The sequence below is a fragment of the Musca domestica genome, unplaced genomic scaffold, assembly GCF_030504385.1.
Source record: "Musca domestica strain aabys unplaced genomic scaffold, Musca_domestica.polishedcontigs.V.1.1 21, whole genome shotgun sequence".
Lineage (NCBI taxonomy): Eukaryota > Metazoa > Arthropoda > Insecta > Diptera > Muscidae > Musca > Musca domestica.
In genome coordinates, this window is record NW_026712258.1 from 11,418,738 (window position 1) to 11,446,642 (window position 27,905).

The window sequence follows — 27,905 nt, forward strand, 5'->3', positions numbered from 1 at the left end:
TCTTTGACTATAGAACATAACTTAAAACTAGACATTGAAGCAGAACCAGATTAACAACCACACACCACACTACATATATGCAATTGTCCTACCAAAGCTCATTTAACGCCTAAGGATTTATGGCTACAACTCTCTAAATGATTACCGATTATTACGACAAGGATATTGAAATGAACATCAGTGTTCCAAATGTGAATATGACCTACAAATCAGACCGACAAGATAGCGGTCGGGTCAAATTGTCTAGAAAAACAGGTAAAAAAGCTGTAAGTTCGGCCGGGAGGAACTTTGAGTACCCTCAACCATTTGGAACGAATATGGAAATTCTCAAAAACAATAAAATCCGTTAATAATTCTGTTAAAATCTTAAAAATATCGAATGTAGTTGTTATGTTATACGACGACATGGACCTGCATAGGTAACTTTTGTCATAAGCCATTACAATATTCAAATGCGAAACTTTAAAAAAAAAGTGAATAATGTAGCAAAAATCAGCAAAATACCGAATATCGGGAGGTACCGTTATATGGGGGCTATACGAAGTCGTGAACCTGTCTTAGGCTGTATTATCCATTACGAACTTCAAATACCAAATTTGAAACAATTTCGGTGAATAATGTGGCTAAAAACATCAAAACACCGAATATCGGGAGGTACCGTTATATGGGGCTATACGAAGACGTGGACCTGCACAGACAATCTCCTATCATAGGCTGTAGTATATATTTCGAACTTTAAATGCCAAATTTGAAACAATTCCGGTAAATAATGTTGCTGAAATCATCAAATCACCGAATATCGGGAGGCACCGTTATATGGGAGCTATACCAAATCGACATACAATTTTATGCTGATCAAGAATATATATACTTTGTGGGGTCTAAAATGTATATTTCCATTTGTTACAAACGGAATGAAAAACTTAATATACCCTCTTTACTACGGTGGAGGGTATAATAGTAATTTCAATCGAAGTTTGTCGAGCAATCTAAACTGGAGGGAGTGTTTTCTTTTTATATTTTTGAGATCGACGCTAAATCAAATATGGCGACTCACATAGTATTTTGAATAATTCCTAAAATCTACAGAATACAATTTTTTGTCTTGCTATTTAGTTTAACAATGACAAGTGTTATGAATGTTCGATTTTTTGATGAATTACCGCTAATATGCTGGTGGACATGGACCGAGGACAAAGAATAACCAGATACAATGGACATGAAAGCGCACTTCTTGGATTCACTGACTGCCATAAGGCAATAATAATTTACATATAAAATAATGGTACATAGGTACATTTTGTAGGGAAATATTTTTATATATATTATTTTATATAATTTAACAATTGAATTCAAAATACTTTGATAACAGTTTAACAAAAACAAATTAAAATAAAATAAATAAATAAATAAAAGAATTTTGAACATCTCTTAAATTACATCTAATTGTTTTGTTTTAAATATGAAAATATAGTCTATTTTTTACAAAATAAAATAATTGGTCAAATTTGATTCCATAAGTTTAAATTTGTTCGAATTGATTCTAAAAAAAGTTGAAAATTGTATTTCATTTGGCTAGATTAGGCATCAACATATTAAGTTAGTAGTTTTTTTAATTTTTGGTCAATAAAGCTTCTTTCAGATAATAAGTTGTCGATTGCACACCGCACCCACAAAGCAAGCGGATGATTTTACTTATTTTGTTTCATATCTTGCTTAATGCACGATTTAAATGCTTCCCATCCTTCAGATTTGCCCACCGACTGAAAAGAAAGATGACAAAGCAGATAATGAACAAATGGGTTATTTTTTTTTTTTAAAAAGGGTGTCGGTACATTTAATGATATTTGGTTTTGCTAGAAATTTTTGTGAGCTGTATGCTATAATTACTTACCGCGTTTTTATTTGAAAGTGGTTAAGGTAAATTATTTTCTGTCTTTTGTAATTACGTTTATGGGAGTCAATGAAGTTATGTGTTGGAAATCAAACACTTTTTTGAAATGAAATTTCAAGCTAAACTTCTTAGATCAACTATGGGCGAAAACTAAGACTACTCCTCTAATAAACATATACCAAATGACTGGACCTTTTCACAGGACGATGTTTCACTTACTTCACTCTATTATTCCAAATAACATATACAACAGATAAAGGCTCAAACTTTGAAATTAAAGCGATATGGGTACTAGTTCAAGATTGGCAAGAACATTTTGTTAGCAAACAGGTGAAGAATAATAATCAGAAGCGCACCTCACAACATATTCGGATCTTCGACGAGGAATTTAAAATGCAATTACTGCAGGCGTGAAGATGAAAAACCGTGTTATACTTTATAACCAAATGCATAAAAAGCCAATTCTGAGGAAAAATTCATACCAGCTCAAGGTTAGGATACAATAGGCACAACAAGACCAAATGATGTCCAGACTGGAATGGCTATAATGTAGTTCCTAGTAAATACAATTGTAAGATCAAGAGAACCAAACACAGAAACTGGGTCTGCTTCAAGGAGGCGGTAGAAAGTGTCAGCGATATGTCCTAATTCCGCAATATAAAGGAAAGGATCCAGAGGGAAGGTCTAATAGTAGGTTTGGTTGCCTTTTGGTAACCGCTCCACTCGGAGACTTGCTGGTCCTGTGTGTTCATTCGAATAGGAAATTGGAAGAAAGAAGAATAGTGGAAAAAATAAGGTGTTAAAGGTTTAGTATATAGTTATAAGGGTGGTCCACAGCTAGGTCTCAAAGTAAATGACCGAGTAACCAGGAACTGGATTGAGGCAAACAATTGGGTGGGTCAACTAGCAAAAAATTATCTTATTCATATAAAATATATAAAAAATATTTGAAATTTGTAATTTAGGAGCGGCCTTAGGGAACTCTTCTTAAGCAGTGTGCCAGATGGTTGTCCAGACCTGCAAAGCGCTTAGACGAGAAAATAGCAGGAGCCAATTAAGGTGATGATCGTAGTGATAAAGGAGTCAGGACAGGCTACAACTGCTTCTCAGCTCAATCCTAATAAAGGGGAATAAAAGGACAGTGAACTCCAAAAGAAATCCTCCCAATGGATAGTTGTCAAGCCCTCCAAGTAAAAGGCAACCAATAGTGGCAGAGTGGCATATGGGCGCCGTCCTGGCTTCTTCGTAGAAAGGAGATGGTCTAAAGATGGCTGAGCTCAGTCCGCATCCAAAGACTGTTAGGTTGTAAGGTCGTCGGAGGACCCTTATTACAATGCCAAGTAGTAAGGGCGTATGTCAGACCAAGAATCCGTCTGTTACGTATTACTCTGTGGAAACGAGCGAAGGAAAGCACTACCGAGAAAGTTCAAGCGGGCATAGCTGCTCGAAGACGGTTCCCGTTGAGTTAAGCGTGGCAATGATTAATAAGGGTGACCCCGATGTTAATCTGGTTATGCTTCGATGTCCAGATTTAGAAATTCTGCTACCTTTATGGGTCTTCTAGACTGAATTGGGTAGGTTTGGTAGGACAGCTGAAAAGACGCAGCGTATTGTCTCACGCTGGGCAGACGTTCCGCACATCTTCATCAATTCGTGCCCAATACGAATTTAGACGGCTGCATCATACTGAACGTAGTTGGCCCAAAACTACACTGGTTTGCTTGGGCTATCGACTTTCTTCAGCTGCAATGGACGGGGGTGGGCTCAGAGGATGGCATTTATATTGTAATGGTTATCTACATCCATCATTATGAATGCTATTCAGACCCGCTTGATAGGCTTCCTGATCTAGAAGCTCTCTCTTGTACCGTTCCAACTCTCTCACGCCTGACTGGGAGAGTTCTGTCCACCACATAATGGATAGGATGACTCCCACGAAAACACCCAAGCAGGTACGTAATGAAAACATATGATTATGCTGACGTAAAAGAAGAACCTTCGTTTCCTCATAAAACTGACCACTAACTGCACGGTGAAGAATATTAAATATTCGTGAGGGTCTAATTAACATCGGCCCAGGTTGGATACGATTCCGTCTCCCCCCATGGAGTCACTAGATAATAAAGAGGAAAAAAGCTCGCTTTATGCAGGAAAGTCTGCACCATTACACGTTTTCGAACATAGACATCAGTCTGGTTGATGTACAGACCACTAAACATGAACCGAAGAGACTGAATGTATAGTCTCGAATATGGTAACATGAGCGACGCCGGCATCAAAAAGATTTACTCTCTCTCTCTAATAAATCTGAAAATATGAGAAAGAGACGGAACAATTGCTATGCAAATGCTGCTCCACGTTTGGCACGGAGAATTTGGCTTTCCCCAGCCGATAAAGGGGAGAGTGGACAGTTGGCTAAATGACAGCAATTGATCACCTCATTGGTAAAAGATTGCAACCTCTACAAACGTTTCCATTCCCAATTTACCCAATTTTGCAACTTCTGAATGCCGCGTTGTCCTTAACTGTATGGAAGATACATCATCAATTCTTACTTCAGACTTCTAATGTACGCGTAGCCGGAATGATTTTCGGATATGAAATGCCTGCAGCCACGTGCTACATATTAGGTCGAAAAATTGAATATCAAACCTTCCAGTGACTAACGGACGAGGCTGATGAGGTTCTGCGGTAAAACTTGTGAAAGAGAGAATATAATCGTGAAAGAGAGAATATAATCGTTAAAGAGAGAATATAATCGAGACGCACTGAATGTTGAGGTCCAAAAATTCGATTTAAATATGCGATTAGTAAGACATCGCAATGGCGCTGTAACTTATATCCTACAAACATCTAGATTAGAAACTTTTTAGTTAAAATCAGTACTTTGAAGGTACAACTTTTTTCGAAGATCGCTATAAATTGATTACAAAATATCACCCATAGACAACAGCGAAACTTAATGGGTTAAATAAAATTATGGTAGACAAAAACGAAACTGGAAGGAATGTAAAATGAAATTTAACATTTTTGACTGACAATAAAAAGATCAAATCACAGAAATGTTATGGGGTTCTGAATGCAAAGTGAACTGATGGTGATAGGTTTTTTTGCCGTTTCATTTAGTCGCCATCATTTCTTGTGTTTGATTTTTAAAATATATCTCATGTTTTTGAATGAATGTTAATTAGATTTTAATTTTTATGACATGTGTTATTTTTGAAATGCATATAACGAAAAATAATAAAAATTTAGTAACAGAAAGCACAGATAAACACAAAACGCCTTAGAAAGAAGTAAAAACAAATTTTACAGCCAATTAAAACAAGATGATTTGAGTATGTGTGTCGTGTAAAAAATTTATTAAAATAATTTAACAAATAAATTAAAAAATGCGCTTAAAGCTATAAGACAGTATTACGTAAAATAAAACAGTTAAAGCAAATAATTTAAAACTTATTGACTAAACATCCAATTAAAAAAACAAAATGGTGTACATAGTCTTGTCATGTCTTTTCATTAATTGTGTGAGATTATTTGTGCGAACGACTGGATAATAAGGGATAGTCTAGAAAGAGTTAGTAGTTAAAGTGCTCCAAGTTACATAGCGGAACATTTCAACAAATTTTAAGTCTTTTAAGATTATCCAATATTTGAACATTTAAGCTTTGCTTTTGTTAACAAAAAAAGTTGTAATTAAATTAAGCTTTGTGCTGTGCTTAAGGCGCTGTTGTGACAAATACAAAAGAAATAACATCAACAAAATATTCTCATAGAACGTCATTCTCATAGAAATGATCCAGATTGCGACAGACACGCTTACGCCAAACAGCAAACATCGGCTGTTCAGGTTCATCGTATGTATCTAATAGCTCGTTATATTCGAAAGCATGACCACTTACTTTAAAGCCACGATGCAGACGATCCTTCATGATGGCTATGAACTCCTTGTAGGAGAGTAAACCATCGCCATCCTGATCGAAGATTGCAAAAACGGTATCGATTAGGTGACGCGAAAGAGAATAGCCAGTGCAGATTTTTACAGCTCGAGAGAATTCATCTGAAATTAAAGACAAAATTTTAAATAAAAAATTAACGATTTGAAGCATGAACTGATCCTTTAATACTACCTCAGACCTAAAGCGAAATGAGGTTTTATATATGTCAAAAGGAAAATAATCCAAAAAAAGGAACAGATGGTTCCAAGATGGATTAAGGCGCCGGTGCTGGCGTATTCTGTCCTAATCCAATTATTAGGTGCTCATATAAACGATAATTGTTGCGGTTTTTACCCAGAGATTCCTGAAATCAAGGCAGATGGTAAGAGAACTAAGCAACATCAAATCAAAAGCCATTCCTAAAAAAATCCCGATGAACCAAACATCCCCTAGTAAAGGATCGAGTCCTGTGTAGCTGTACATCTTTAAATCGAACCCAACTAAAATCTTCTAGACCAATTTAAGTGCTTCAAGATTGCAGCTTGTGAAAAATGTTTGTATTGCATACGGGTTCTTCTTCGAGTACAATACAGCGTTTGTTCCGCCAAGGAGGTCATCACCACAGTTTACAATAAGAGAGAAGACCGTCGACTGTTTGAAACGTTAGATAATTAACCTTAACTTTTCCAGAATTCCTCGCAATCCAACCTGAAATCGTAACTTATGCGGAGGATTGACCGTTCAAGGCTTCTGGCTCTATTGTTGATGACATATTTGTAAGACTGAACACCTATCTTGCAGACGCGTTCTTCCAAGCGAGGAATATGAAAATATTAAGTCAATAGCCACACTCTATGCAACATAGTCTGCGGAGATGAGAACACAGCTGAATGTGCAGATCGAGGAAAATGTAATTCCGATTACGAAGTATTCCAAGATACTAGGGTTCACATTCGACAGCATATTCACATTCACACAGCTATCTGCGACAAAATGAAAAGTAGGAATAATATACTCAAGGCGCTAGTCGACAGCAATGGGTCGGTCTGTGGTCATATATGCGACACCAGTGTGGTCTAGGAATACAAATGCTATGGAAACTAGGAACCATATCCTCAAGGCACTAGTCGACAGCACTTGATGTGCGAACATGGAGACCTTGATGAGATCTTATAACGCAATGGATCGGGCGACAGAGCGCCTCCTCTTGACATCCCCCCGACGTCAAGGAAGTGGACGGAAGAAAACAGCAACATCAGCAGAAATGGTTCGAAAAGTAAAGAAGCGACTTGATCGAAACTCACGTCGTAGTGGCTGAAAAATGGCTCGTGAGCTGAAGCTGAACATATCGCAATATTCCATTTGGCAAATATTGGAAAATGAGCTCGGGGTAAACCTATTGAAATTCCAAAAAGTGCAAAAACTTACACCGCAACAAAAAGAAAATAGACTCAAAAGAGCTAGAGAGTTGCTTCGCTTGGCCGAAAGTGCCAACTGACGAATTTGGTTTCCTCCGATGAGAAAACAATAGTTGTCCAGCAGTTTGTAAACAAACAAAATGATCGTGTTTACTTGCCAAAGAGGTCAGCTGAAAATGTGCACTTTCGGTAGGCCACCAGAACTCAAGTGTGGGCCGCCATAACAGCCGATGGTCGCTGTTCGCTCGTATTAATCAACCGTGGCATCAGAATAAATGTCGAATATTATCGCGAAAATATTCTGGAGGATGTATTAAAGCCTTGGGCAGGTAAACATTTTGGACGCAGACCTTGAACATTCCAACAGGACTGGACACCATCGCACTCAGCACGCGCCAACCAAGAATGTTTACAAAATGAGGTGGCTCGCTTCATTTCCAGCGCACAATGGCCACCGAAATCTCTGGATACCAGTCCGTTGGACTATTGTGTCTGGAGTTTTTTGGAAATCAACAAAAACCTCTTGGTGAATATGGCAAATACTCCATTGCATTCCAAAAAAATTACAATATTCCCTAAAAGTAATATGGGGGATAAGGAATCATATCCCTTTCAATATTATTACCTTTTGAAATGGCACGATCAGCCAAAGTGTACATACGCATGGCTATGGAGAAATCATCCAAATTGTTAAGGAATCGGCAAAAATCACGGAATTCATCGAATGTTATGCCTTGTTCATCTTTGACACGATCCAGCAGTCGCTCCAAAAAGCTATCATATTCTTCGGTATCCAAATAGGTGTAACGCAGTAGAATTTTGGCAAAATCTACTTCAGTAATGGCTTTGTTGCCTTTCGAGAACTCGGTGAATTCCAATTCCAACACTTCGGTTTGCAGGTTGTCCATGAATTTGTAGAAGCCCTCATAGTACAGATCCTTGTCACCCTTCTTGCCAAACAAATGGACTTGCAGGGTGGTGTCGACTTTATGTTTGCGCTGTAATCCTTCTTCGTCATCGATGTAATTGTCCTGTTTTTTTGGAAAAATGTAGATTATAATCTCATAGAACAAAGGTGTATTTTTTTTTTTAATGTGGATATAATATCGTTTTCTAAAAATGTTTAGTCACTTGCAAAATTTGGAAAAGGGTTAACATAAAATATGCCAGGAATACAAACGCTTTAGTTCTCTTTTTTGGAGATATAAAATATACATGATGATGTAGTTTTTTTTACATGATTTATGGGATCTTTCACATTATGGTTTTGGGAGAAGCCATTGTGTTGTCTTCCCTAATACTGTACCTCTTCTTTTTCTTCTTCCTCTTTGGATTTTTTAACTTCTTCTGTGGCCACATCTTCGGTTTTATTTTTGCCACGTTTATCTTTCCATGCTCCACTAAATATACGTTCCATCTTATCACAAAACATGGTTACACAGATAGAGAATACATTCATTCACAGGGATTGGAATTGGAGTATCCAGTCGGGTTAAATGTTAGCATTGTAGGGGTTAGCATAGTTGTGGTAGGGGGAATAAAAAAGTAGCAAGGAGAGAAGGGGGAGATATTTATATTATAAAAGAGTTTATTAGTTACCATACTCTCAAGTTTTGTACAAAATAAAAAAAATTAATACATTTTATAAAAAATAAAACACTGTGCTATGGAGTTTATTGCACAAACTTAAAATAAAAATCAATAAAGCCAATTAAAGATGGGTAAAAATCAGGAACATCACTTAAAACTAGGACAAAAACACAATAGAAGGGGGGGGCTATTTTAGGTGACCCCATTCATATTCGAATAGATTTTTGTGTTTACTTACAACTTACAACGGAAATGTACGTCTTTGTCAGAGAAACAAGAAACGGAACTAAGGCGCAGCTTGCTAGTTGGACAAAACAAAAGCTAGTTTGAGAAAATAGGCGAACAAATTTATCAAAATAAAAACGAGATTTGGGCAGCAGACGGAAAACAATTTTGGCAAGTATTCTTCAGGGTGAGATAAAAAACTGCAACCAACTTCAGAATGCTGTCATTTCTACGCCACTCTTACGACAGCTGTTAAAATTATTCCAGCGACAGCTCATTATATTTTTTTACAAGCCTACAAAAGCATTTTGGTGAGAATTTTCCAGAAAAAAATTATTCGTGATGGAATTCAAGCGTGATAGTGTGACTTCTTTATATTTGGCTGGAAAACCACAAGTGGCTATCGTTAGAGCAATCCAGCATTTAAATGTGAATAAATCTTTTGTGTCCCGTACCATCGCTCGTTACTGTGATACTGCTAGCGTAGTCCGACGTCAAGGAGGTAGACGGAAGAAAACAGCAATATCAGCAGAAATGGTTCAAAAAGTAAAGAAGCGACTTGATCGAAACCCGCGACGCAGTGGCCGAAAAATGGCTCGTGAGCCGAACATATCGCAATATTCCATTCGGAAAATATTGAAAAATGAGCTCGGGGTAAGGCCATTGAAATTCCAAAAAGTGCAAGAACTTACCCGGCAATAGAAAGAAAATAGACTTAAAAGAGCTAAAGAGTTGCTTCACTTGACCGAAAGTGGTGAACTACCGAATTTGGTTTTCTCCGGTGAGAAAACATTCGTTGTCCAGCAGTTTGTAAACAAACAAAATGATCGTGTTTACTTGCCAAAGAGGTCAGCTGAAAATGTGCACCTTCGGTTGGCCGCCAGAACTTAAGCGCCGGCCATGGTGATGGTGTGGGCCGCCGATGGTCCCTAACCGCTCGTATGAATCGACCGTGGCATCAGAATAAAAACCTTGGGCATGCAAACATTTTGGCCGCAGACCTTGGACATTCCAACAGGACTTAGCACGCGCCACCCAAGAATGTTTACCAAAAGAGGTTGCTCGCCTCATTTCTAGCGCACAATGACCAATAAAATTACTGGATACCAATCCGTTAGACCATTGTGTCAGGAGTATTTTGGAAAACAAGGTTGGCTCTAAAAAATACCAAAGTGTCGATCACCTCAAGCAAGCGCTTCGCCGGGAATGGGTATTTTGGCCCAAAGAGCAAAATTCGGGCAGCGAATTCTGGCCGTTTGACGACCATAATTCGTGGCAAAGGTGAGCAATTCCAACAAATCTAAAGTTATTCTTAAATTTGATGCTATTTCCGACATTTTTTGTCGTTCAATAAAATTTATAAAAAAATTAAAAATTATGGCGTTTGACTTTGTTACAGTTTTTTTTATCTCACCCTGCATACTTCAGAATCTCTAAAATAAATGTTGATCTTGTAAAAAAAAATAAAATAGTTCAATAATTATTTACAGAATTGCCTTGATTTGTGGGCCATTATTAATATTTTGCAATGACCGAAATCAAATTTAAAATAGCTTATTTTTTCTAAAGCTGAAAGGAATGCTGCAAGCTGTAGAATCAAGGGCATTGACATAACAATATAAGCCAATTGTTCTTAATAATTAAACAAAACAAAGCAGAAACTTCAAAACAGAAACGAAAAAATAAAACATACACATAAAATTAACTCAAATTAACGAATGAAAACGAAAGGCATTGATTGTCAAAAACAAATCCACCGCTGAAACTTACAAATGCATTTTGGCTAGGCTTATCTTTGGTCTTTTTCTTGTAATACAATTCACGGGCCTGTTCTTCGGTGGAAACTAAACGCTTAAGCTGAATGCCGATTTTTTTTTGAAATAAAATAAAATCATTAATATTGAAAAGAAGGAAAAAATGATATATACCCTCTTTAGCCATAAGGTGGTTGAGGGTATAATTATAACGATCACTTTCACCATCTTTTGAAGAAGATAAGTTTTCGATTTTTTGGATCTTTGTTTTATCTATTCAAGATGGTGAGAATGTCAATATAATTATTCGAATTTTTTATAACCTATTAAACTCCTGGAAGGCAAGCTATATTATAATTTTCATGAGAAAAAAATATATAAAATAATAGTTTTATAAATAAATATATGACAATAAAGAAAGATAATTAAGCAAATCTTATTTGGAATTAAGTAACAAGATCGGCTGCCAAGGAGGGTTGGAATTATTTGGTAGAAAGTTTAAACTTACACATATGTCCTACCCGACGTCATAATCGAGCAATCATCAAGCATATAATAGAAAACTTTGCGTTCAAACTCGAACGAGGAGTAGTTTGTTCGACATGATTGCCGGAATGAAGTCAAGCGATAGGATCCCTTCCTATTTAAGCTCTAAATATTCGATTATTTTATGGGCTTCAGAAGTTAGCTGGGTTGTTTTGGCAGGGCAATTAAATAGGTTCATTGTTGTATGCGGCCCTGTATCTAATGTTGGACAGTTGTTCTGCACATTTTCGAAAATTCATCCCAATACAAATTGTAAGTACTCCACTATCCTGCTCGTAATTGTTCTTTAACTGCAATGGATGGAGAGTTCCGAGGTCAGCTTTAATACTGTATTGATTAATCACAACGCTGACAGCATTGGAATTATTGTTATTCAGACCTGGCTCCCTCTTATATCATTGAACGTCTCTCTAGATCATTTCTGACACGCCTAGGCGGGGGATATTTTAATCCACAATATAATATTTTGGATGTCTCCCACGGAACTCCCAATCAGGTACATCATTCAGGTACTTGTCGTACGTCAGGACGAGAACTTTCGTCTCCCCATGTAAATAGTAATAAGGAGGCACTCTTGTAAGTTCTCCTTGTACGCACCATAAATGCTGCCGGCTACCGTCTGGAAAACCTTGTTGCTACTATTAATTTTGTCGCAGATAGCTGTGACTTGCACTCTCTCTGTTTTACTCTATGGGGTTTGGACTTCTTGTTTAAGAATTCCACATACGACGGGCGTTCAAAAGTATTGTTGGTTTTTCAACGGTTCCCTTGACATTCTCAAACGACTTGCGACGTAGTTAAGTACATCAATAACCTGTTCTGGTTAGGTAGTTGACTACATCAATAGCTTGTTCTGGTTAGGTTTTACACTCCTGTTAATAATAGGCAACTTTCACCAATGATGGGGAGGAGTGCAAGAGTCTTTGTTATTGACGACTAAAGCGAAATCGCTCGACACATTGTAGGCTGAAACAGCCGAAGTCCTATCATCTCTTTTTCCAGGCATTCGATAGCGATTTTCGGAAGAGTCTCGTATTCTGACTACGACAACGACGCAATGGGACTATGTTCGCACAATAATCGATGTAGGCCCTAATATGGTCAAACTAAAGAAACCTATTCAAAGGAACTACTTCGAATGAGACAAACAGGGCACATCCCTATTGGTCCAGAATTTTCTGCGTGTCCGTATAAACCAACAGAACCTAGAATAGGCATTCCACATGTATGAAAAATCGATTTTTGTTTTTTGCATACAGGAGTCGTAGGGAAAACCTTAATAACAGGGTACAGTACTCGCGGACGACCATGCAACTGGTTGCATAACCTGAAATCCCCGGGATCTTCAATCATTTTCCAATGGCATATTCTCCTAAAAATATCATCAAAAAAATCAATCTGGCCCGACCGTGTGATACCCTGCACCACACCATAATACCTATTTAGTAGAGCTACCCGTAATGAAAAACGTTTACATTAGGCATTTATGTGAAGTAGAAATAAGGAATATATGGGAGTTATATATCCAACTGTGAGTCGACTTCCATCAAACTTGATGGAGGCATTTGTACCTCTCGTATCAAATACCATTGCTGCCGAGTGCGTAGTATGATTTCGAGAAGTATTATATTAAAAAAGAAATACATCTGAGCAATATATACATATACGAAAGCCCAGTTTCGCCAAATTTTATAATTCGGTTGAATGTCCAAAACAAACAAATACACAAAGTCATAATACCCTGTACCACAAAGTGGCGTATCGTAGAATACGTATAAGAATATTAATGCAATTCCCTGTAGATGAATCACAATTGAGCTCTCAGGCCAATATAGGATCACAAAATCATAGTCTAGTTTAGTTTGGATCTAACGATGTATGATCAAAATGAGGATAATTTATATTTGTCTTCGATTAAAATGTATATTTTTTGCCGATTATACTTCGAAGTATATGGGCTTGACTGCATAAGCTTTCTGAGTACGAAAGATCTAGAGAGCCTGGCCTGGTTTTTTGTCAGGTTCACGGTTTATTATAATAAACGAATTTAACTACTAATGAAGTACTTTATTTAATATTTTATTTCTAATGTTATATCGGCGCGAAATAGGGCCAACATTTGTGATTTTTTTTTTTTTTGGCCCCTTAAAAAATCAGGTTTACAATTTAAGTAAAGTACCTCTTTCATTTCGAGGCATTTAAATTCTTTCCTCAAATAGCTCGAAAATAACATTTCCTTTATTGCTACCTAAACAATTTCCTTCCAGAAGCCAAATTTCCCGACAATATGTTTTTCCAAATAAGATTTCTTAATATGTACATTCAAATAAAAATTGAAAAAATGATAAGCTTACAATTGCTCTTGTTTCGTCATCCAAGTCATGTGAGTGAAAGGAGCCACCCAAAATTTGTCTAACCTAAATGAAAACAGTTAAAATTAAAATCATAAATAAAATGAACAAAAGGAAATAAAAATTATAATTTTTTTAATGTTTTTTAATATTATTATACATAAATAAGGACAGTTTATTATTTCCATGGGATAATAGATGTTGGGGAATTTAATAGGTCTTTGCATACATTTATTATTTCCATGAGATATTTACTAGGTCTTTGCATACATACAACATGCTATGGAATTTTATTATGGAATACCACAGTGTAATATTTCCATGTAGTTTCTAAACTGTCCTTATCGATTGATCTGTTAGTTTTACATACCACTAGGAACTCATTTTTGTCAACTCGTTGATTACCATCAGTGTCGAACATATTAAAGGCAATGCGGAAACCTGACTTGGGTTCTGAAAAGCAAAAAAAAAAACAAATGTATTTTTTATTTTGCAACAAATAAATGAAAGGTAAATAAATATGGAAATGTATTTGTGCCATTTACTTACTTGTTAAAACTGATAACAGAAACAGATACTCTGTATATGAAATAATTCCTATAAAAAATGCAATTAAGATAATGAAGAATTTATTTCATATTATAAAACAGATTTTTGTCACCAAATGTCCCTTACCCTTGTCTCTTAATGTTCTAAACAGTTGATTGGATCCTTTCTTTAATGGCGGAGTTATATCTTTGATTTTGGCAACTTCCTGTTCGGATAACACTTTTCGTTTAAGGCGGGCTATAAGAATCGATTTATTTAAGGGTTTGTTAACCAAATTATTAATGGGTTAAAATGGGTTTTATTAAACAGAACACTTACGTCTTGGTTCCTGTTCCACAACAGAATCCAAAAAATCTTGTGGTGTCATGTACAACTGGCCATCGTATTCGACCGAAGAAAATTTTATGAAACGTCTTTCGCGGGCTGTTAGCTTAACTAAATTTTCTTCTTCGCGCTGTAAAGGAAATAAATTAAGAGATTGGATATGACTTATAATGACTTATAATAAATATTGTATAAACTTGTTGCACAGAGAGTAAAAAGTAAGTGTGTCGATATTTTGTAAAAATTTTTCGCAAAATTTTAGTAGGCGTCCATTTAATAATATGAACCCATGAGGAGATGAGATGTCTTTTGAAGTGTGCCCAATCGAAATATTTTAAACCGCATGTCTCTTGGAACAAAATTCTTTTCAGGAAATGTGGAATCGATCTAGACATGTTCGTCTGTCTGGCGGGATGGTGCGCACGCTAACTCTCAAAGAAAGCACATTAGTTGGTTCAAAATTTAGTACATCGTATTATTATATCCTCAGCAATATGGAAACTGAGGGTATATATCATTTGGATATATCATCATTTGGACCAAATGTGGTTCAGGACATTTGGAGTAGATCTAGGGGTATCCGTCCGTCCATCTGGAAGGCTGGTGCGCACGATAACTCTCGAAGGAAGTATCCGATTTGATCCAAACTTGGTATATCGCAATATTATTGTTACACTAAAATCGAGTTCAGAGATGGGCAATATCGGTCCATTCCCCCATAGAAGGTCAACATTTTCACAGAAAATAATTTGTTCTATAGAATAAGAAGGGATTATTTAATTTTGTGTAAACTTTGCATGTCTCAACATTTGTATTTGGTTATGTCAGGTGCGAAAATGGACAATATCGGCTAATCAATCATGTACCACCCACAAAAAGGGTCAACATTTAGATTTCGTGTTTAAACTCTTATAAAATGCGAAATATGCATCCGATTCTCCTCAAATTTCCCACATCCCAATATTTCTTTCAGAACAAGATTTGGTGTGAAGATAAGTAAAGATATATCGGTCCACTCCTTCTTGTTCCTCCCCCACAAAAAGATCAAAATAACCAAACGCTCATGAAATGCGAAATAAGCATCCGACCGTCTTCAAATTTCACACATCTCTATATTTCTACTAAAACAAGATATGGTGTGAAGATGGAATATGTAGGACCGCTCCTTCTGGCACATTCCCCACAAAGGGTCAAAATATGGAATAATTATAACTCTTATAAAATGTGAAAAGGATTTCGATAGTCTTCAAATTTCACAAATCCCACTATTTCTACTAACACATGATCTGCTATGCTGCGAACCCCTTCTGGTATCTCACCCACAAAGAGTCACAATTTTCAATACTTTTATCTGTCTTAATTTGTTAAACAAGCGATTCTTTACAACTTGCAATATCTAAATTTTTCTCTCAACCACAAACCTGGGATGAATATGGAATTTCTGATTTCGCATAATACTGAATATAAATGTTCGATTTTTTTTGTAATTTTGCCCATACCAACATTTTTATCTGTATTAGATGAAGTATTGAAATGGAATACTACGGTCGACTATATCTGGTACCTCATGGTAATTTTAACATTTTCTAAAAGTTATCAAATCTCACATAAAGTGACGGAAGTAACCAATATAGTCCAAACCTGGCACGACGAAAATTCAGTATCAAAATTAAGTCTAGCTCACATACAGGGTGAGATAAAAAAACTACAACAAAGTCAAACGCCATCATTTTTACATTTTTTTAAATTTTATTGAACGAAAGCAAAAAATGTCGAAAATAGCATCAAATTTTAAAATAAGTTTATATTTGTTCGAATTGGTCACCTTTGGCACGAATTATGGCCTTCAAACGGCCAATGAACTGTCACACACTGCCAGAATGTTGCTCTGCGGTATTTACCCATTCCCGGCGAAGCAATTGCTTGAGTTGATCGACACTTTGGTATTTTTTAGTGCCAACCCTGTTTTCCAAAAATACTCCAGACACAATAGTCCAATGGATTTGTATCCGGAAATTTTGGTGGCCATTGTGCGCTGAAAATGAAGCAAGGAACCTCGTTTTGTAACCCTTCTTGGGTGGCCCGATGTGCGATGTCGCAGAGTTTTGTTGGAACGTCCAAGGTCTGCGATCAAAATGTGCTCAAGGCTTTAATACACCCTCCAGAATATTTTTGCGATAATATTCAACATTTATTCTGACCATCTGTCTTTCTTTTTCAAACTTGCCAAAGAAAACGATCAACATTTGAAGTCGGTTGACATTTGTTGTACTTTTATAGTTTGGAATAAAAGCCAATGTTTGTTAATACTAAAGGTGTAAAGATTTATTGGATGATGAGCGTTCACAGCTACTAATTTAAAAGGAATGTAGAAGTTACAATGTAGTGAGTCAGACTCGAGTGACAGACAAAACAAGACTGAGCAAGCTAAAATGGCGGTAGCACGGCGTCCTATTATATGGGCGTTGCCGTATAGGATGTTGCAACATGAGATGCCATATTGTTAATGTGGGTTGCCCCAACATCTCCCTCCTTAAGATGAGAAGGTGATCTTGAAATAGGTTCGACTGGTTGTCTGCGACTTGTTATTCTTTGAGGTGTCCAGTTTGGTGAACCTGTTGGAGTTGCAAAATGTTCTTGATGGTTAGGCAAAGCGATTTCGAATTCTTCAAGTAGTACGTCCAATGGTAGTTTTTGTCGTTCTTGACTGCTTGACTCTACCGATTCTCTATGTCGAAATTGATCAGTATGAGCTCGTACTAGAATTTTCCTGTCCCCAACGTCGATTAGAGTGTTGTAAATGACTTTCCCTTTACGCTCGACTATTTCGCCTGTTGTCCAGTAACTTTTGTTTCCTTTGAAGTTTCTGGCATAGACCAATTCTCCGTTGCTAAACTCTCTGTTTTTGGTACCGTGTTTGGTATTGTACTGCTGTTCCATTTTATGATTGACGTTATACTCAGGCGATTGTTGCTTCCTTAGAACGTCGAAGACCGTTCTCATTTTTCTTCCGATGAAGGATTCTGCTGGAGACTTACCTTCTGGTGCATTGGGATTTGGTGTGATTATTCCTGCGTTTTCTAATCTGAGGAGTTCTGTTTCAATTTCCTTTCTTGCTGCGAAAGGAACTGGTCGTCTGGGAACGAATATTTCTTTTGTGTTTGGCAATAATTGTATGTTGACTTTTGTTTTGCACAGACCTGGGGTACTGTTATCAAAAACTGATTGATAATTCGTTTTCAATTCTGCTATTTCATCAACGAAGTTTATTTGATGACACCATGAGGTTATTGGTTTCTGCCATAGATTGAATGCTTGAATCCAATCGATTCCCATGATATTGAGTTTTTCTATATCTGTTATATAACATTTTAATGTTTTTGATGTTTTGTCGATTGTGACGTCACATTGAAATTCTGCTAGGAGCTTGATTGAGTTTGCGTTTGCGTCGCTAGCGTTGTCAAAAGTTTCGTAGGCTTCAGGCTTACCTATAGCTTTCCATGTGTTGATAGATACAATTGATATGTCTGATGCAGTATCAATTTGAAGTTTTACAGGATTGTTGTTAATTAGGACAGTTGTGTATTTCCTTAAGTCGCGGAAATTAATGTTGTGTGTTTTGAAAACTGCCTTAGTTTTGAATGATTTCCTTGAATTGCTGTATTTCTTGAATTCGTTCTGGTTGTTTTCAGACGATGATTTGAAATTCTTACCAGTCTTAGCGATGTTGCAAAAGTTATTTTTATGACCCACTTGATTGCATGTTGTGCATTTATGTTTCTGGAAAGGACAAAATTTGACGTAGTGAAGGTCTCCGCAATACCAACAGGGTGAATTGGGTGTTTTGTGCTTCTTGAAGTCTTTTGCGTGCTTGTTGAGTGAACAGACGATTTTTGATTGATGTTCAATGAGAATGTTGTCCGATTTGAGATCTAGAATTCGTTGTGTTTCGTCTACTAGTTGATCTAGGTTCATTGTAGTGTTTTCATCATCCAGTACCTTTAGTAAGCGAAGTCTTATGTCGTTGTCCTTTGCTGACTTGAGTCCTAAGACGAAAATGAGACATTTGAATTGGTCGATTTTCAGTTCTTTCATTTTGAATAGTTCGCATTGTAGGTTTACTCTGCTTGCGTATTCTCTGAAATCTTCGCTGTCGCCTTTTGCTAGCTGAAGGCATTTGTATCTTTGTGAGACTTGTGTTTCTGTTTTACCAAAGAGTTTCTTGAGTTTCTCTACTGTATCCTTTAGAGTCATGTCTTCAGGTTTTGCTGGTAATACGTAGTTGGCAAATCTTTCATGTACTTGGTTCGACATTTTTCTCCATAACAAGGCCACTTTGTCATGTTCTTCGAGTGAGCTTGCTTCTTTTTCGAAAACATGCACAAACCTGTTGTACCACGCTTGAAATATCAGACCGCTCTCTGGCTCGTATACGAATGATGTCATTGACTGTGCTAGTGATTCCATTAGTGCTGCTTTGGATGAATTTGATGTTTGTGGTGAGTGTGGTGAATTTGGTGCTCCTTGTGCTTGAAGAAGATCAGCCATATGCTTTAGCAGTTGCGTTTGTTGCGACATTGCTTTTTGTTGCTCTGTTAACAATTGTAGAATTATGTCTTGAGACATTTTTGCGGATTGTTGTGTGTGCAATTATTGATCAATTTCCACTATCCTCGTCGCCACTTTTGTTGTACTTTTATAGTTTGGAATAAAAGCCAATGTTTGTTAATACTAAAGGTGTAAAGATTTATTGGATGATGAGCGTTCACAGCTACTAATTTAAAAGGAATGTAGAAGTTACAATGTAGTGAGTCAGACTCGAGTGACAGACAAAACAAGACTGAGCAAGCTAAAATGGCGGTAGCACGGCGTCCTATTATATGGGCGTTGCCGTATAGGATGTTGCAACATGAGATGCCATATTGTTAATGTGGGTTGCCCCAACAACATTTTTAAATAAAAGTTATATCTAAAACGACTTCCACTAAACTTGACTCATGTGATTACTTGTTGTATGTGATTACTCGTACCAAATATCATTACAATAGAGTGCATGTTATAACTTTATGAAGGCTTGAAATAAAATCCGATGAAACAACCTAATTGAACAAACGTAGCTTCGTTCATGTATCATTTATATCAAATTAGTGGGATATCCACACATGAACAAGTTAAAAAGTATCAGTCGGTTCTACCGAAAGACGTACACCCTCAGCCAATGTTCGATTATTTAAATATATTTTGACTTCTGTTATGATTATTCAAACTCTTGACCCTCTAAATCATCTTCACAACAGATCTTGTGTTGATGGAAATATTGAGATGTACCAAGTCTGAATTGAATCGCGTTTTATGAGCTTCATGGATATTCAAAAATTTGAACTTTTGTGGAGGAGGCACCAGAAGGAGAGGGCCGATTTATCCCATCTTCACAACAGATCTTGTGTTAGTAGAAATAATGGAATGTGTGAAATATAAAGAGAACCTGTGGGGGAGGTACCAGAAGGGATGGTCCGATCTCTATCGCCTTTATAACAAATCCTGTGTTGACAGCAATATTCAGATGTGCAAAGTCTATATGAAAAAGTATGTTCATTTCCCGTTTTATGAGTTTAATGAATATTCAAAAATTCGATTTTTTGTGGGGAAAATACCAGAAGGAGTTAACCCATATATTCCATCTAACACCAGAACTGGTGTTAGTAGAAGTATTGGGATGTGTGAAATTTGAAGAGAATCGGACTCTTACATCACATTTTATAAGAGTTGCAATTATTCAAAATGTTGACCCTTTGTGGGGGAGTTACTTGATGATTTCGCTCCTGACCTAGCACTCATAAAAATATTAGGATTTTCAAAGTAGGAGCAAAATCCAACTATATTTCTTTTTCTGTGCAGTAAATTATTATTTTTGAAAATTTCGACCTTTTGTGGGGGAGGTACCAGAAGGAGTGGACCGATATAACCCATCTCCGAACTCGATCTAAGTTTAATAATAATATAACGATGTCCCAAGTTTGGACCAAATCAGATACTCCCTTCAAGAGTTATCGTGCGCACCAGTCAGACAGACGGACGGACATCGCTAGATCGACTCCCAATGTCCTGTAACGTATTTGGTCAAATGTACCCTCTCTAGCCATATGGCATATATAGGTACTAATATATCTCTGAATTAAGTAAAAGTTCGCAGTTTGTTCTTTTGTTTATTTCTCACGGATATCCCTGCAACAATAACAATGAATTATTTTATTTTTGTTATTCAAACAATAATCGTCTATAGAACTGCCCCATGGAAGCCACAAACAATGCATTTGTGTTCACAACAACTAATGATAATAAATTAAATTATAATGTTAACAAAACTAACTTCAAAATAAACAAATTGCCCTATAAATTATACCTGATGTAATAACATGAAATGAAATTTGATACCACGAGTGTGCCGCGATCTAATGGCGCCATTAGGTGATCCCATAACAGACAAATAACAGTACCAGTCCAACAGTAACAGATTCCAATTGATTGGCGGATTGCCGTGGTAGGTGGATTTGATACTAACTGCGGGTGAAATTAATTCACTAAACACCCACCTGTAATAAATTACAACCGAAGACATGAAGTCAGTCAGCCAACAAGCCAGCATAGCTCCGAAAGGCACAGCTCAGCGCCAATGAAATCTGACATTATCTATAAATCACATTTGGAATCTCAGTGCAAAAGATTGAATTTATGATCATTTCTATATGATAATCAGAGATTTAATGTCGGTGGCAATGTTGCCCGTCGTTCGTTGGCGATGGCTGATTGTCGATCGTGATCCCTTCATCATCATAGTGCCATGGCATCGAATGCTAAGGCGGAGTTTGTCTTTGTGGCGCACAAAAGAATTTGAAAGATAAATAAATGCAAACTTTCAATGGCATCCACTGTAAGTATCTCCTGCCGCAGACAGGCGTACTTCCATTTCCATGGGGAATGTTTACATTGTTTGATGTGACATACACAATAAATACTCTCCCCCAACAATTACAAACACCTAAAACGACACAATACATGACACAATTTCATGATGAATGATCTCCAAACGGGTGTAAAAATTGTTATTGCCAATCAGTCGTTGCTGCTGTTTGTCGTATGCCAGTGTCTTTGGCAGTAGCTGTGGATGGAAGGATGATGTCAGTTCAATGCGGATTTATATGCCAAAGCAAAGGTTCTCTTTTTCGTTTTTTCTGTGAGCATCCTTATCTCGATCATCATTTTAATATGCTCCCACCGCAGCATTCATCACAATACTGAAAGTGATATCATGCATCCATCATCGTTCCCGACCTGCGGCGGCTATGTTGGGATGGCGTGGGAGCAGGTAGATTTATGCATTTCTTGCCCAAAGATCATTTCAACTTTTGCAGACAGATCATTATGATATTCATTCATCTTCTTATCGGTGTTTAGAGATCTCAGTAATGGGTCGATTATCAAACCGAAAACAATTAAAAAAGCAATAGCGATGAACGTCACATATCCCATTCTCCTGAATGCGAAGGTGTGTTAACAAATGTAACATGATTTTTTATGACTGGCTGACTGTTTTCGATGGCTTCTAAACGTAAATAACACAATGGCTGTCTGGATTTCTGATCTTTTGCACATCCGCTTCTTTGTCATGCAATAAATAATAAAATCAGGCCAAAATTATTCGAATGTAAATATTTAGGTCTACTTAGATTTGACATTGTATCGATTATTACTAGGTGTTATTCAAATAAGGTAAGGATATTCTTAAATTTTAGTAATTTTCATTTTACGTGAGGCTGGTAAATGTGTTATACTATTACACAGTACAGGAAACCCCCAGTAGATTATGGAAGTAGATCTAAAAATAGAAGATCCATACACGTTGGAAAGTTTACATAGCAAAGTAACCGAAATAGAGCGTACAAGTTCTCCCCTCTTCCCTTCACACATTTGAAATTTTTCGAATTAAGATTCCTTGGAATCCAATCATTTTAAATATACTGGGTGAGATGAAAAATTGCAAGCAACTTCAGACTGCTGTCCAGTGACAGTTTATTACGTTGTTTACAAGCGTACAAAAGCATTTTTCAGAAAGAAAGTTATTCGTGATGGAAGTCAAGCGTGATAGTGTGATTTCTTTACATTTGGCTGGAAAACCACAAGTGGCTATCGTTAGAGCACTCCAGCATATAAATGTGAATAAATCTTTTGTGTCTCGTACCATCGCTCGTTACCGTGATACTGGTAGCCTAGCCCGACGACAAGGAAGTGGACGGAAGAAAACAACAACGTCAGCAGAAATGGTTCGAAAAGTAAAGAAGCGACTTGATCGTAATCCTCGTCGCAGTGGCCGAAAAATGGCTCGTGAGCTGAACATATCGCAATATTTCATTCGCCAAATATTGAAAAATGAGCGCGGGGTAAACCTTTGACATTACAAAAAGTGCAAGAACTTACACCGCAAAAGAAAGAAAATAGACTCAAAAGATCTAAAATGTTGCTTCACTTGGGAGAAAATGGTGAACTACCGAATTTGGGTTTCTCCGAAGAGAAAACATTCGTTGTCCAGCAGTTTGTAAGCAAACAAAATGATCGTGTTTACTTGCCAAAGAGGTCAGCTGAAAATGTTCACCTTCGGTTGGCCACCAGAACTCAAGCGTCGGCCATGGTGATGGTGTGGGCCGCCATAACAGCCGATGGTCGCTCTCCACTCATATTAATCAATCGTGGCATCAGAATAAATGCCGAATCTTATTGCGAAACTATTCAAGAGGGTGTATTAAAGACTTGAGCACGCAAACATTTTATCCGCAGACCTTGGATATTCCAACAGGACTCTGCACCATAGCACTCAGCACGCGCCACCCAAAAATGGTTACAAAATGAGGTTCCTCGCTTCATTTCCAGAAAGTTCTTTGCAAAAATGTTTTCTGCTAATTTTCGAAAAATTTTACGGAAACCTCAAAAATACCTAAAATTGGGCGAAGCACAATATATATAATATTCCTAAACATAGAACTATATGATATCGAGTTTTAGGCCAATCGAGAATGTATACATTTAGTGGAGTCTAAAAAGCTTACTGCGAAGAGTTAAAAATGGAATAACAAGCTTAACATATCAACATGATGGAGGGTATAAAAAATTAAAAAAAATTGTTATTTCAAGAAAATATCTAAAAATGCTGAGTTATAATTTTTATACATTTTTTTTGAATATTTGTTTTGTTCCAGAACTGCCTTTTTGCAGCTTTTGCTTTGTAAATTTTAGATACATCAATTCAATATATTTGCTTAACTGTGCATTGATGAAGCATTCCATTTGTTAAAAAAATCTACTTGTTGGGACAAACAAAAATATCTACATCAGATATTCGTCATCAATTAACGCGAACTTGAAATACAATTATCAGCTATTATGATCGGAATACCAATGTCTGTTGTTGTTCAGAATTGAGTGCAAAGATACGAAATTTTGTGGATGGGTTAACAACCTTAATGAGAATGAAATCGTTGATACAATAGACAATGTTGAAAGTGATAACAAGTATTGGAGTCTTATGATAACAATGAAATATACGTCTATACTATCCAATAATAGTAATAGAACCTCTTGAAAATATGTTGTTCGACCTTTTAGTCTCTGTTTAGACTCAAGTTTATTTTAATATGTATTTGACAAATTTGCAATTAGATCTGAGGCGATACTTTCCAAGTGGAATATTCTAAATAGTCGTTTCAAAATAAGTTAACTTCTCACATGCAAACAAAACTTGTGACCAATAAGCTAGTCGTTTTTTAAAAACAAGTTGGTTACGTGGAAGAGTAGCATCAAATATGTATCTTAAATTTATTTAAATGGCCAAATTCTAGTTATAAATTGGAGATTAAATCAACAATACAATCATATAAATACATTTAGCAGAATAAGGAGAGAATGAACGATTAAAAGCCAGATATTATTTTTCTGACGAATATGCATTCTTTGATGTTAACGAAATTCCAATTGGACTGTTTTTATCGAAACTAAAATACCAAAATATATATAATTTGATTAGAATTCTGGTACATAGAAAATAAATACAATCGACAGATATCATACGGATAAAAAGATGGTATAAAACCCCACATTAAAGCAAATTAGTTTAATAAAAATTCTTCATTTTTTTTAATTTTTTTCCGGCGGTATGGGAAAAATTTTTTTTATTTTGGGACGAACCCGGGACCCTTTTTGAAGGAAAATCCGAGCTCAATACCCGGACTAGACCCGAATCCACTTAACCGATATGGAAAATGTAGTTGAAAAGCTTATAAAAAATACCTACCTAACAAGAAGCAGTTCGGAAATTATAGTCAAATTATCGAATTTTTGGATTTTTAAAAAAAAACAAAACATTCAAGCTGAAACCCTTACCTTTCGAAAATGCTACAATTCGTATTAATACCTTTTCTGGGTCCAGAGATATTAGTTTATAACCATGACACAACTACAGAAGGTAGAACAAACCCAACATACCAAATTGACTTGAGAATAATATTTTAATAAGCTTACAAACATAAGCCTAAAGCTTGAGAAAATCTTGAGAATGTATTGAGAAATGTTTGTTTAACAATTATAGAATAATCGAAAAGGAACCCTTATTCATAAGCTTATTCTTGTAATTGCAGAATAAGCTTACGAAAGTAATATTTTATAAAGCTTATTTTTCCAATGGTAAAAAATATTTATTTATTCATTTTTTAATTATTTTACACATTTCATTCATTGATTGCCATCCCAGCTGTCACTGCATCCTGTTGCCTTGATACCTAGATGCTTTCTTTCCCCTTATTTGAGCTTCTGTATCTCCTCTACTTATTCTTCACTTCTGTTGAATTCCTGCAACTTTTTGACGCCTCCATTCTGAAATGAGATTGAAATAATTTATACTACAGATTCCCAGATTTATTATTCATCATTAGCTTAGAGTTTCGTCCGGAAATGGGTCCTAAATTCGCGTGATTTTGATTTTAACCAAAGAAAATAATTTTTTGTTGACAATTTTCACAAAAAAAATCAAAACAAATTTGTCAACAAAGGACAGATTTGAGAAAAGTTTGTGCAAAAAAGTGTTTCTCAAGCATTGTTGAAAAATTCTTATGATAAACTATTTTCATAATATTATTCTCAAGCTGTATTGTATTTTTGGTATGTTGGGTATACACAGTTTGTATATGTGTATGTAATGTTTTGAATAAAAAAGGAAATAATTTGAAATTATTTCACATTTAGATACAACAGAAATGCATACTTTTCCAGATGTAATAAAACAATATTGTAATAAAACAATATTGTCCCTATATCTTGGATTCAATTTTGTGGCGAAACCACAATATTCCATTCAGGTTTTGTTGGCTTTCTCCAATAAAGTAGTTTTGTGAAAAAAAAAAAAAAAAATAAACAAAACCAATTGTTGCATGTTTAAAAATCTATTTGACACTATAAGAAGCCGGTACAGAGTTGCATTTTCTAGTTTCTTTGAAGTTGAGCAGCCATTCTTATTCAGCCATGTTTATAACTAAAACTTGATTCTCATTAAATTCGGTTGGTCATATTTATTGAACAACTGTCACCTCTGGGTATGTCCCACACAGGCTAACGCGAACCAATGTTTTTTAAATTTAATACTTTTGAAGATTTTCTCCTCTAGGTATGTCCCACACCGTCTAATGCTTCCAAACTAGCCCAGGACTTGAACCTGGACTTTCGGGTCAAAAATCTGGGGTATAGGGTCTGCCCCCCCCCAAAAAAAAAAAAGTTTCCCGGAATCAGGGTAAACATATCTACCTCTGGAAAAAAATTTCGAAAAAATCTTACTTTTTTAACTAAACTAGAGTTGTTCCTCCACCAGCTTCCATATTAATATTCTATCAGGGTCGATGACGTCGGCAAAATTATCCATAATTCCTTGTATGCCACAAACATTTAAATTAATAATATTCCGTTTTCGCAGTGTAATGCATAGTATAATAACTGAATGGAGTTTAAGGGCAATATACTCTACTGTTGTTAGGTCAAGATTCATGAAAACTTGGCAGCCCTATGCAGAAAAAGTAATATAAACAAACACAGCTGATTAGGGAGATTTGATTTCCATAGACTCAGAGAGAGGGAGAGAGTATATTTATCCATCAACAGAACCATAAAAATACACATAAACATTCAAAGCGAAGAAGGTGTCAATATGGACTCGCTAAAAATAGACACAAATATACCATATTCAGGCAAAAAATGGCACACGACGAAGTAGCAAAGAAAATTTCAATTTCTTTGTTTTTAATTTCACATTGAATTTTAAATTGTTGTTCTCACTTTCAAGCACAACCGAAAACAAGTTTTATGCATTAATCACCACTCCGATTGGTCTCACCTTCATGCGTTTCAAGTTGAGAGCTTCATGTCGATTGGATTTGGTTTTCATGAAATTTGCAAACATAAAGGCCGTCACTCCGCCACCAACCACTAGCATATATTTCACATAATTTCGTTGTTTCTGAGGCGTAAAACGCACAGCACTGAGATTTCTTTGCACGGGTCGGAGATTTTTTGTAAAATTCAATAGACTTTTTGTTATTAATAATCGATTTGTGACACTCATTTCAATTTTTTTTTCACTTTTCGCTGTTCCTTCACCGTACCGTTCGTCAAAGATTTTAAATGTTGACTGATAGGGATTCGTAAATCGAATTTAAAACATGTGAAACACGGTTGCCACTAAGTGAAGAAATTATCCACCAAAATTATCCGAAAGTGTTACCAAGAAGTGATCAAATTTTAAAGATAAAACAAAATATTTTTATTTTACATGACAAAACAAAATTTTTAAATGAAAAACATAACATAATCATTATACCTGTTTGTAACAGTGTCAATATCTTCCACAAGAAAATTCTATTTACCAATAGTTTCTAATCAATATTTATATTGATATAATCTCTTTGGACAAAATCTTTTTCAGAATGTTTGGAGTCGATCCAAAGGTTCCCGTCCGTCAGTCTGCTTGGCTGAGGTGCACAAAAACTCTTGAAGGGAGTATGCGATTTCGTCCAAACTTGATGCATCGTAATAGTATTATCAAAATTAAATCGAGTTCGAAGATAGGCCATATCGGCTTACTCCTTCTCCCACATAACAGGTCAACATTTTCAATAATTTACCTCATAAAAAGGGAAACATCCTCCAATGTTTTTTAATACTCCACAAATCTTAACATCTATAGCAGTGCCAGCTCAGGTGTGAGAATGAACGATATCGGCCCA

The 27,905-nt window shown here is 36.2% G+C and overlaps 1 protein-coding gene across 5 annotated transcripts; it reads right to left on the reverse strand.

Annotated features, from left to right (window-relative positions):
* Positions 1 to 27,328, reverse strand: LOC101894408 (calcium uptake protein 3, mitochondrial). Of its 5 annotated transcripts, XM_059122726.1 has the most exons (11): positions 27,017 to 27,327; positions 14,584 to 14,719; positions 14,392 to 14,502; positions 14,266 to 14,313; positions 14,087 to 14,169; positions 13,720 to 13,782; positions 10,836 to 10,922; positions 8,557 to 8,667; positions 7,876 to 8,281; positions 5,797 to 5,954; positions 1 to 1,763 (listed from the first exon to the last, which is right to left on the reverse strand). In XM_059122726.1, exons 1-11 carry the CDS (start codon positions 27,242 to 27,244, stop codon positions 1,692 to 1,694), a joined length of 1,503 nt encoding a protein of 500 aa, XP_058978709.1. In that variant the 5' UTR covers positions 27,245 to 27,327; the 3' UTR covers positions 1 to 1,691. The 5 variants fall into 5 exon arrangements, with proteins under 5 accessions (XP_058978709.1, XP_058978711.1, XP_058978708.1 ...); XM_059122725.1 differs by lacking the exon at positions 1 to 1,763 and having other exon boundaries at positions 5,214 to 5,954; positions 27,017 to 27,328; XM_059122728.1 differs by lacking the exons at positions 1 to 1,763; positions 8,557 to 8,667 and having other exon boundaries at positions 5,213 to 5,954; positions 27,017 to 27,328.
* Between the last annotated feature and the right edge of the window lie 577 nt (positions 27,329 to 27,905).